Here is a 13,028-nt window from a genome sequence, read left to right on the forward strand (position 1 = left end):
TGTTAGGAGCTTCAGCAACTAAGGCCATATTGCTCCATGTATATTGTCTGTACATTCTGTGTGTTCTGAGAACAATTTTCTGTCTACTGGACAAAAAAACCTGAGTTTCCAGGAGAAAAATTCATGCTACCCTCGCCCGAGATCGACTAAATCAAGCACATTGCGAAAAATACCGGTATCAACATGACTATCAACACCAAGTGTTTTCCACCTGGTGTGGGGAGGATCACAATCCTGCCAACTGTTCCACCCACAAGGGCAATTGGGAAGCTGTTCTACACCTTATATTACTCGTGATTTCAGGGCCACGTTATTTCATATTTCAGATTTAAAATGTTTCTGATTAGTACCTATTCTTCTATTTTAAAATGTTTTGAGTGTCAAAATGTCCTCACATAATTTACATTTAAAAGTTCTCTGCTCATACTGTGTTCGAGCTTTTCAAGGGCAGAAAAATGTATTGTCACATAAAAGGATTTCCTTGTGTGTGTATGTTCAAATGTGCATTAAAAGTTGCTAACTGCATAAATGTCCTGCTACAAATTTTACAAGCAAAAGGCTTCTCGATACTGTGAATTTTTGTGTGTTTATTTAGCCTATCTAGTTGAGAAAATGCTTTGCCACATGTTTCACATAAAAAAGATTTCTCACCAGTGTGGATTCTTTTGTGTCTTTTAACATGTGTTGAACGTGGAAATGCCTTTCCACATATTTCACATTTAAAAGGTTTCGCACAAGTGTGAGTGATCAAATGTGTTTTCAGTGTTGTTAACTGTGTAAATGACCTGTTACAAATTTCACAAGTGAAAGGTTTCTCATTAGTGTGAATTCTTATGTGTGTATTAAAGTTTCCCAGCTGAGAAAATGCTTTTCCACATGTGTCACATATAAAGGAGGGCCTCTTCCTACCAGTGTGAATTTCTTTATGTTTTTTAAAACCTGATGAGCACGAAAATGTCTTATCACATAGTTCACATTTAAAAGGTTTCTCACCACTATGAATTCTCTTGTGTCTATTAAAATATCCTGATTGTGAAAATGTTTTTTGACATATTTCACATTTAAAGGGCTTTCCATGTGTTTGAGAATCTCCAGGACACAAAAGTGTCTTATTATGTATAAAAGGCTTCTCAAAAGTGTGAGTGATCAAATGTGCATTAAAAGTGGCTGCATGTCGAAATTGCTTGTTACATATTTCACACACGAAAGGCTCCTTTTTAGTGTGAATTCCTTTGTGTATATCAAGATTTTCTTGCCGAGAAAATGCTTTGCCACATGTTTCACATAAGAAATTCTTCTCACCAGTGTGTATTCTTTTGTGTCTTTTAAGATGTGATGACCGGAGAAATGTCCTCTCACATATATCACAATTAAAAGGTTTTTCACCAGTATGAATTTTCTTATGAGTGTCAAAATGCCCTGAGTGAGAAAATGTCTTGCCACATATTTCACACATAAAATGCTTCTTATAAGATTGCATTCTGCTTTGAAAAATTAGATTTATAGAATATAATCATCATCTGACACAGGCTCCACAAATGAAGTTTTCTCATTAGACAGAACAGTAGTATCAAAATTAGTATGACTGTGAAGGCTGACATGCACAACTGTTTTTAATTTCTTCTGCATCAGAAGTCATTCCGAACTTTCAAAACATAATCCGTCTTCTAGGTATAAATAGAGATCATGTTTCTCTGCCTCTTTTGATAAAAGACATCATATGTGTTATCAATAATTCATTTTTTTAATAAAATGATTATTTTCATTGTGTCAATGTTTTTCTTTGATTGAGCACTTTCAAAATTTAATATTCACCTGTGTATTTAAAAATATTTTTATGAGAAGTGATCTCTAATGGTGTGGATAATTTTTTATAAATATATCCTGAAAGATGACACCCACATGACAGGAGGAAAAACTCTGCATTGATTTTCAAATAAGTAGCTTTCTTCCAAATATTCTTCTCTATTTGTCCATTTGTCTCATTAGTTTAGCGATCTGTAAAGAAAAATGATGACCTTAGTCGATTTAATAGGAAAACACAGCACATATACAGTACATGTAAGGTAAGATCAAAAAGTTCAATGACATACCTTGTGAAAAAAATTTGAGAACAACAAACAAAAAAAGTTTAATTTCCTCCTAACCTAGAATGTCGGGCAATTTTTACACATATAAAGGTTTATTTTCATCTCTTGTTGATGGTAAGTAATTTTGTATTTTATTATTTTTTTTCCAATGTTACTTTTTTGAATATACATCTATAAAATTTTCCTTTTTTGCTGGAGAAATCGCACGGCCTCAGACTGTAAATGGTTGTTGAAGCATATGGTAAAAAAAGTTCTATTATGATCTGGAATATGTGAGCAGTAGAAAAACTTCAGTTCACAGGTCCAAGTTGAGCTGGAGATCAGCCTGTGATATACTGAATATCATATTTATAATATGATATTCAACAAAATGATGCCTTCTAAATAACTTCAGTTATTTTTACCATGTAGAGAAATGACTTGTACTTGAGTAGTCTTTTCAGACATCTGAGGCTTTTAAGACTAAATTTTGACTTATCAATAATATACTAATGATAATAACAACTCATGAAACCATCTTATCTTTTATGGAATGTTGTAAGTAAAAATTAAAAAAAAATTCTTATTACAAATGCCTTTATGTTTTTTAAGATGGTCTATACATGAAAATGCACTTTTACATATTTCACATTATTGTGAATACTTAAGTGCCTTTTAAGTGATTAAACACAGGGGTGTTCCTAGGGTCCAAATACTGAATATGATATCGTACATATTTCACATTCATAAAACATTAATAAAAGTTTTCTCAGCATGCATTTCTGCATGCGTTTCCAGATGCTCTGAATCTAAAATGCCTCACCACATATTTCACAAATAAAAGGTTTTTCGTAAGTGTGAATTCTCCTGTCTTTTAAGTAGTTCTGAACACAAAAATTCTTTATTAAATATATTATAAGTAAAAGATTTCTCTTTAGTGTGCATCCTTATGTGCATTTTACACTTTGAAAATGTTTTCAAAGTTTTAAATTTTTTAAATGTTTTAAATTTTGAAAACTTTTTAAACATTTTCAATGTGGTACAACATTAAAAATGTTGTACCACATTGAAAATTTGTACCACACATTTCACACAAATTTATTTTTTACCGGTACGAGATTTCTTATGTGTATTTAGTGTTCACGATTTTACAAGCATATGGCCTCTCATTAATATGAATTCTGGTGTGCATTTTAAGATGCTGAGATCATGAGAGAACCTTACCACATATTTCACAAGGAAAAGTTTTTGTAGTTTTTTTTTAATTGTCTCCTGGTGAGGAGAAGAATCGGTTGATTCTGAAAATAGACTTCCATAACTGATGGCAAACATGTTTTCCATCATATATATTCACCTAGATACAGCATACTTTATAACAGTTTCTCTAAAACACATGTTCAATAAATAACTGCAATTGGGACTAGGGTGCCCCGAACCTAGGAACACCCTTGTGTTTAATCATTTATTTGATGGCATTAATCAGTTCTGTTAAGTTTAAATTTACTTTAGATATTAACATTCTTCATTTATATGCCTTTGCTCTAATTTTTGAACTGCTGGTTCAACATTTGTTTCAATTATATATATATATATAGACAAATAGATTAGGTAAGCATATAGGTGCTGTCAGGGTGTAGCTTCAATGGACAAAATTAAAAAGTGCCTGAAATATAAAAACAGATTACTTCAAACTTTGATAAAATTAATAAATGGTACTTAAAGCCATAGATCCTAAGATTTTAACTACGTCATCAAGGACCAGCAGCCAAAACCAAAGGAAACACAGCAATAAGCAAGGCCTCAGTTTCTGTTATGATGTATATGCAGTGGGCAAAAAAGGCAAGTGAACATATACATCATAGCTGGCCCGACAGAGACAAAAAAAAAAAAAAAAGGAATAAAGAGCAAAACCAGTATATTAAAATAAATAAAAAGTAAAATGCAAAATTAAAAACCAAATAATTACGGTTAAAAAAATTTTATAAGCAAAATTATGCTAAAGTTAAACCCAATTAATTCAAGTTAAAGAAAGATTGAAAGAATAACAAACAGCCTTACCAAAAATTTAACAAAGAAAGTGTATTTTCAAGACAAAAGAAAATAGTCAGGAAATAACTTACTGTCGTTCCTGGCAGGAGACAGTGATGAGAGAAGCAAACACAACAACTGTTACAGCCTTGTTGTGTTAGCTTCCCTCTTCACCATCACCTGCCAGAAAAGACAGAAGTTATTATTTCCTGACTATTTTCTTTAGTCTTCAAATTACACTTTCTTTGTTAAATTTCTAGTAAGGCATTGGTGCAGGTAGATGAACGAACACCACAGCTTCCATAATTACCTCACGAAAGTTCCACTGTGAAGTTTCTTTAACAATGGAACCATTTCCACAATGTAAAACAATTTGTATTTGCATTTTTAACTTCTGCAATCTGCTGTGTCACTTGCTTTTCAGTAGGACAGGTTTGCCTAACTACAGTCAGTGGCTTTATTGTCAGGGAAAGAATTAGCAGAGGCATATGATGCAAGAAAGCAAGCTTATAAAGCATCAGCCAAAAAAAAAAAAACTTCCCGTTTCACCCATTCATTTGTTCCAAATGTTTGTCCAGTTCTGCATTGAATTTATTTAAGCTATCAACCACAACAACAGATGGAAGTTTCTTCCAGCAATCAACTACCCACTGGCTAACGGAAAATTTCTGCACACCTATTCGACAACTGCCTTTCCTCAATTTCAGTTTATACCCCTCAGGTTTGTAATCTGAGCAAGAGGAAGAATCCTATCAGCATTGAGCCTGCTCAATCCATTCAAAGCCTTATACATCTGAATCACACTGCCTTGCAGGTGCCTAATCTCCAGATGCTGCAATTTGCAGAACTCAAGCCATTCTTTGTAAGAGCACCCCTCTGTTCCCATCACCAGTCTTGTTGCTCTTCTCTGTACTCATTCTAGCAACTCTACATCCTTCCTAAAATGAGGCTTCCAGGCCTGTACGCAGTACTCAAGAGGATAACTATTGCCTTATACAAGGGAATAATCACTCTCAAAATTCCTGTATATCATTGACAACACCCCATGACCTACTCTAGCAGCTTATCTGCACTGCTCAGAAAACTTCATATCTGACAGCACAATTACCCCAAGGTCTCTTTCATTCTCCACTACCTGAGTGTAATACCACCCAGTTGGATCATTTCTCTGGGGTTACTGCTACTCATATATAGTACTTTGCATTTGTCAATATTAAATAGTTGCCACTTCTCAGCTGATTTACCAACTTTTCCAGATCCTACTGTAGAAGCATACTGCCATTAACAACTCTGCCAACCTTTGTATCTGCAAACTTTGACATTAAGCTTGATATACTTCCATCAATATCACTGATAAATATACAAAACAACAACGGCCACAATAGCAAACCCTGGGGGACACCACTAATAACATTAGACCACAAGGAGGAGTATCCATTGATTACCACTCTCTGTGGTAATCAATGAAAATTAAAAACTCTTATAATGCCATACTTCTCCAATTTGTACAGTAGCCTTCCATGTGCAACAGTATCAAAAACTTTCCCGAAATCCAAGTACTGTATATGATACCAAAATTATTTTTGGCATCTAGTTCCTTTGTCACCACATCAGTAACCCCCAGGGGCTCATATGTGGTGAGTATGGGCTTGACAAAAGCAGGGTCCTGAGCTGGATATCATCATTCTTCTCTTTCTACTTCTGACCCTCTATCACAGGGTAACTCATGGAATTTTTTTTTGGCTGGGGTAGCATACGCCTCAGGCTTCCTTACACCATATGACTAATAATTATAGTATACAATCAAATTGGTCAGACAAGACTTCCCATTAACAAAGCCATGCGGTGTCTGAATTATTACTGCTGTCTGGTCTATATGATCCTCCAATGCTTCTTTAACCAGTGACTCCATTATTGTCCCTGGAACAGAAGTCAAACTAACAGATCTGTAATTACTCGTGTCAGCCTTCGATTCCCCCTTTGTGAACTAGAGATACATTTGAACATCTCCAGTCCATGGGGACTTCTCCTGAGTCCAAGGATGCTCTCATAATTATGGCTAAGGGTTTGCTTACATATTTTGCCACCTCCTTTAATATAACTGGATAGATCCCATCCACCCCAGGTACCTTTCTTATGTTTAACTTCTTTAATGATCATCGTGAATGATCATCTACAGTCAAACCATTTATATCAAATGAACCAATCTGATTCATCTCCTTCCTTTTAGAGTTTATATAGGTAAAGAAGTTTTTGCTGTTTTTCTTTGCATCCCTTGCCAAAGATTTCTCACAAACTGCCTTCACTTGCCTAACCTCCTTTGTGACTCGATTACAGACTAGCTTATATCTACTACAGGCTTCTGTGTCGCTTGATAATTTATATGCATCACATGCATTTTTCTTCTCTCCCACAAGTCTCATTAGTTCATCTGACATCCATTTGGGCCTAGTAGCTTCTAAGATTACTTCCTTGAATGCTTCCCATTTATAATTTGCTGTTAGTAGCATCATCAGTTGGTTCCACTGTATAGAACTTAAAAAATCTCTGAGGCTACTGTAGCCACCTTTACAAAAGCAAAAACCCTTCTCTTTACCCCTGATGATAGTTACATCCTTAAGTAAATCCCATTAGTACACTGAATCACTAACACCTAGTGGTTCCTTTATCTGTAAATTCATAACACATGAATAATCACTGCTGATAATCAGATAAAGAGTGTTACTCCCTCTAGTTGCTTTTCTAGCATGCTGCTATAGAAAACAATCATCCAATAAATCCAGAAAAGTCTTGCTAGTGGTGTGCGAGTGACCAACTCACAAGTTCCAGTCAATATCCGAGAAGTTAAAATCCCCCAATATAAGACACTGATTTACTGGCCCTCTGATTTCTCTGTATAATTGTTCATTGTACTCATCAGAGTCATTAGGCCTATAACAAACTTCTACCCTTACTTTTGCTTTCCTGGTGCTTATGTCACACCAAACTAACTCAATGTTGCACTGTCCATCTATGTCAACTGGATGCACTTCCTTAGATTCTATGTGTTTCTTAACAGCATAACCCCTGGTGCCTTACTATCCTGTCTCTCCTTTCTGTAGAAATTGTTCTCCAAATTCCAATTCTGCTTTACTTATATCTGTGTGACACCATGTTTCTGATAGCCCAAAAATATCTGCCTTTGATGTCTTGGCAGTACTTCAAATTCATGAAATTTATTTGCTATACGCCTAGCACTGGTGTACATGCAAGAATACATGCACCTGTTCTTACTCTTAGTTACTCCAACACAGCCCATGTATTTACTTGTCCCGTGATGACCTACATCTGTTCTTGAATTTCCCATTACTTTGCTTTCCAGGCTGTTGCTCATTCCAATAGAAGGAGTGTAAGAATCAACTTTCACCTCTGCTGCAGCTACTGTTAATCTATTGGTCTGCAAATCCCCCCAAGCTGGCAATTTTCCAACCCACTTAACACTGCCTCAATAGCATCAGCAAATATTAGAAATCTTTATTGCAATAATAATAATACAAATCAATAAATTGCTATGTTGCCCTTCACAGCCACCAGGTCTTGGGTTAACAATGATAATATGTAAGAGAAATGGATGAATAATAATAACAGAGAACATTGATAAGTCAAACATAAGGAAATATATGTGTGGATGCAAAATAGGAAGTACAGATCAAAACTCAAAGTAAAAATACAGTTATATACAAAAGTCTTCCAGAAGTCCTTGAATCCCCGGCAACTTGCTTTCCGGTCTGCTGCTCATTCCAATTGAAGCAGTAAATACAGAAATGGAAAGAGGAAATATAGTGTGCAAAAATGATAGATGGACTAGGACACCAGGGTATGACTGCAGAGGCAAAAGGACACGAGTTGGACAAGTTTTTGCAGCTTCAGCAAATGCTAGGTTTTTAATTATATTTAGCCATTTAATTGACTTAATTGTTATATTAAATTATTTTTTATAAGTAGCTTATAGACCTGGTCAAGCTACTTGGTTTATTTTGAATTTAGATAGTGCGATTTTGAAAGTTAAGTAATACTTAGTGTCCGTAGATTTACCGTTCGTAACTTGCCACCATTGTTATACGATACAACGTATATCCCGAACTAGATAGCGTAAGGTTTAACCTAAAACTAGATAGCAAAACATGTAGCACTGTATCAGAAATCTGTTAGCTTAGTATAGTATAGTATTGTGAATTAATCAGTAAAATTTATTAATCTCATTAAACTTCATTGTCAATTGAATCGTACTTTTTTTAACTAAATACATATAACGACTTAGATTTTACAAACGTAACATTATTAATTAATACATATAACTTGATAGGAGATATGGAAGTCATATAATGTAACTCGGAGATAATGCTCTATACTGAAATATATAGTGCCATAACTGCATTGGGATATAAGTTTAGGGTTATAATTTTGTATTGAAATTGAAAAAAATCATGATTCAGACCAGAGCAGCAAAGCAAAAGGCTCAAGCTAATGAGAGTGTTGTGGCTCAGGGGGAAACTGAAGGGGAACAGTTGTCCTCTGAATCACAGCCTTTTGAAATGTACTGCTTGTTTGATGTTTGTGGAGATTTTATGGATGGGACGTGATATTGCCAAGGGCAATATTGTTGTGGGCATGATGTAATGAGTGTAAGGAATCAGGTGCCAACTCAGCATTATGGGCCTATATGAGAGCTTGAAGGGCAGGGTGGATACCCTCAAAGAATTTAAACTGAGGGGCCCATCAAGCTCTCAGCTGCCCACATCAGAAATCCAGAGCTTGCACTTGAACATCACACAACACATTGGCAACCCCACAAGGCAGAATTATGCTGGTCCCATGGGAAATAGTAGTTTTCGGTGACTCTACTGTCAAGGAAAGGGGAACATATTGTGCAAAAAGGATAGGTGGAACAGAACCAGGGTATGTCTACCAGGGTTCATGACGTTATAGAGCAGATATCATCTTTTAAGGGCACAAAAGGTGATATTGTTGACACGTTGGCACTAATGATAATAATGATTATTGATAATGATAACTAATGATTATTGTAAAAAAGCCATGAGTTAGGGTTCAATTTGAAAGCGCAATTCTGCCCAGACACAATAGGCAAGAGTATATGATGAAGAGTGCCTTGTCTATCAATTCGGCCCTGGAGAGATTGTGCAAAGCTCAAAGGGTAGAATTTTTCTCAGCCTGGCCTGTGCTTGTTAACAGGAGAGACTGCTTCTACAGGGACAGGATACAATTAAATAGAAAGGGTGTAAGAATATTTGTTGATGCTATCGAGGCAGTGTTAAGTGGGTCGGAAAACTGCTACCTTGGGGGGGGATACATGGACTAACAGATTAACAGCAGCTGCTGGCAGAGGTAAAAGTGATTCTTGCACAAGCAGTGCAAGAATTATTGGAATGAGCAACAGCCTGGAAAACAAAATGCAGTGGATTTCAGAGACTGCTGGGAGTCATTGCGGAACAAGAAAATACATGGGTTGTGTTAGGTTATCTAAGAATAGGAACAGGTGCATGTAAACTTGTGTGTACACCAATGCAAGGAGTTTGGTAAATAAACTTGAATTTGAGGTGTTGGTCAAAAAATCAAAGGCAGATATTGTTGGGATATCAGAGATGTGGTGACACACAGATATAAGGAATGCAGAACTGTAATTTGGGGAGTACAATGTGTACAGGAAGGATAGACAGGATAGGAAGGGAGGAGGGGTTATGCAACATGAGTACTTACAAACTTTTTAGATTAACTGCTATTCCAGGGAAAATAATCAAGTCTATGATGGTTATTAATGGACACTGCTCTTCATGGACTAATGTTGAAGCAATAATGAAGTGACTTCCCCAGGGTTCAGTGTTGTTGTTTTCTATATTTATTAGTTATACTGATGAGATATATCAGGCTTAATGTCTAAGTTTTCAGATGATACAAAGGTTGGTAGAATGGTTAATAATGGTAATCAGGGTAAACTACTACATCATCTAAAAAACTTAGGCAGATGAGCTGAGAAATCACAGTTGACATTTAACATTGACATATATGCAAGGTACTGCATATATGGATAGTAGTAATTGCATATTAATGTACCAACTGTGTAGTACTACGGTCAGTGTAGTGGAAAATGGAAAAGACATGGGGATAATTGTGCAGCCTGACAAAGTTCTCATCTCACCTCTCAATTACACAATTACTAAACATCTCATGAGCTGGCCTGGCAGACAGACTGCTGGGTTATGTTATTTTGTTATTAGGAGCATTAGCAACTAAGGCCATATTGCTCCGGGATATGCGGTGGTCATTCCCTGACCTTTCCGCATCCTCCGTATTTGGTGGTGACGGGCTCGAACCCTGGTCTAATCAAGAAGCGTGTGCTATGCACTGCTGCTCCTTCCCACCTGGCTACGGAGGCGGCCAGACTGCTGGGACAGATCATGGGATTTTGTCAATGATATACAGGAATTTTGATAGCAGGCATAAGGAGGTGATTAACCATTATTAACCATTGTATAAGGCAATGGTCAGGCTACATCTTAAATACTGCATACAGGTCTGGAGGACTCAATTTTGGATGGCTGTAGATCTGCTGGAACAGGTACAGAGATGAGCAACACAATTGGTGAAGGGAACAAAATGATCTTACCAAGAAAGGCTTCAATTCTACAAACTGCAGCATCAAGAGACTAGGCAACTGTGAGGTGATCTCAGTGAAGTGTTTAAGGCTTTGAATGGATTGAGCATGCTCAAACCCAATGACTTTCTTTCTTTTGCTCAGACTACACAAAAGGGCTCCCCCCACCTACATTTTGACCCACTTTTTACCAACCATAATCAATCAGCCATCCCCAACAACAGTATGATAGTTTTTTCCACTGCAAAAACTATCATACTGTTGTTGGGGCTGGCTATCATACTGGTTACATCATACTATGCTAAGTTATCCATTGGTAATTACTTATCAACCAGTTACTAATCTTGTTCATGAATGGCATCAGACAATCCCATTACCTTTTAACAAATTTTTTTCATGTGGTAGGTAAAATTTTGGCTTTGAAGTGAAATCTTCACTCTACAGAATCAGATGTGACATTCTGCTTGGCAAATACCCAACTTGAGAACTAAATCTGCTTATGAAAAGATGGTTTGCAGCATTTTCCCACATCATCTTAAAAATAACTAGGAAAATGTATTATTATTATTATAATTATTAGCCATATGGTGCAAGGAAGCCTGAAGCTTATGCTGCACCAGCCAAAAAAAAAAAATTTGAGTACCCTGAGAGAGAGATAAAAATAGGAGGGAATCAACAAAAGAGAGAAGAATGATGATATCGAGGACCCCGGGTGTGCCAAGTGCATACTCACTAGATGCGAGCCCCTGGGGTAATATAGTGTAAAATGGCAGATTGTTCTTCAAGGCTGAACTGTAGTAGCAGTAGTGGCATGTGATGCAAGAAAGCAAATGTATGAACTTATGCAGCATCAGCCAAAAAAAAAAAAAAAAAAAAATCACACCATTCCCTCCAAATGCCTGTCCAGTTCCTCCTTAAATTTATTCAACCTATCAACTTCCGCAATGACAGATGGAAGTTTGTTCCAGCAATTAACCACCCGCTGGCTAAAGGCAAATTTCCGCACATCTATTCTACATCTGTCTTTTCTTAATTTGAATTTATGCCCCCTTAGGTTCATAATCTGAACAAGTGGAAGGATCCCATCAGAATTCAGCATGCTCAACCCATTCAAGGCCTTATATACCTCAATCAGATCACCACGCAGGTGCCTAGTCTCCAGCCACTGCAATTTGCAGAACTTAAGCCTCTCTTGGTAAGAGGATCCCTTCATTCCCCTCACCAATCTTGTTGCCCTTCTCTGTACATGCTCAAGTAAATCTACATCCTTCCTAAAATGAGGCCTCCAGACCTGTACGCAGTACTCAAGGCGTGGCCTGACCATTGCCTTATACAGAGGGACAATCACCTCCTTTTCCCTGCTAGCAAAATTCCTATATATCATTGACAAAACCCCATGACCTGCCCTGGCAGCCTATCTGCATTGTTCAGAAAACTTCATATCTGCCTGCACAATTACTCCCAGGTCTTTTTCATTTTCTACCACCTTAAGTGTTGTACCACACAGTTGGTACTTTTCTCTGGGGTTACTTCACCCATATGCAGTACTTTGCATTTGTCAAGGTTAAACTTCAGTTGCCACTTCTTAGCCCATCTGCCTAAATTATCTAGATCCTGTTGCAGTAGCACACTGCCATTACTGTCATTAACAACCCTGCCAACCTTTGTATCATCTGCAAACTTCGACATTAAGCCTGATATACCTTCATCAATATCATTGATAAATATACAAAACAACAGTGGACCTAACACCGAACCCTGTGGGACTCCACTAATAACATTAGTCCAAGAAGAGCAGCACCCATTGATTACCACCCTGTCTTCTCACACTTAACCATCCTTTTATCCATTGTAGCAACTTACCCTTAATACCATTCTGCTCCAATTTGTACAATAGTCTTCCATGTGCAACAGTGTCAAAAGCTTTCCTGAAATCCAAATATATGATATCAAAATTATTTTTTGCATCCAGTTCCTTTGTAACCACATCATAATATCCTATCAAATTTGTCAGACAAGACTTTCCCTTAACAAACCCATGCTGTGTCTGAATTATTGCTGCAGTCTTGTCTAGATGATCCTGCAATGCATCTTTAACCAGCGACTCCATTATTTTACCTGGAACAGAAGTTAAACTAACTGGTCTGTAATTACTTGTGTCACCCTTCGATCCCCCTTTGTGAATTGGGGATACATTTGCACATCTCCAGTCCGTGGGAACCTCCCCCGAGTCCAAGGATGCTCTCATAATTATGGCTAAGGGTTTGCTTAGTTGCTTT

The 13,028-nt window shown here is 36.9% G+C and overlaps 1 protein-coding gene across 1 annotated transcript; it reads right to left on the reverse strand.

Annotated features, from left to right (window-relative positions):
- Positions 1-452: 452 nt before the first annotated feature.
- LOC150075656 (uncharacterized) lies at positions 453-1,480 on the reverse strand. Its single transcript, XM_090388609.1, has one exon. The coding sequence runs from the start codon at positions 1,478-1,480 to the stop codon at positions 464-466; it is 1,017 nt and encodes a 338-aa protein (XP_090244735.1). The 3' UTR covers positions 453-463.
- Positions 1,481-13,028: the final 11,548 nt, after the last annotated feature.

The sequence above is a fragment of the Mastigoproctus giganteus genome, chromosome 14 (genome assembly GCF_048544385.1).
Source record: "Mastigoproctus giganteus isolate SK-2022 chromosome 14, ASM4854438v1, whole genome shotgun sequence".
NCBI classification, from domain to species: domain Eukaryota; kingdom Metazoa; phylum Arthropoda; class Arachnida; order Uropygi; family Thelyphonidae; genus Mastigoproctus; species Mastigoproctus giganteus.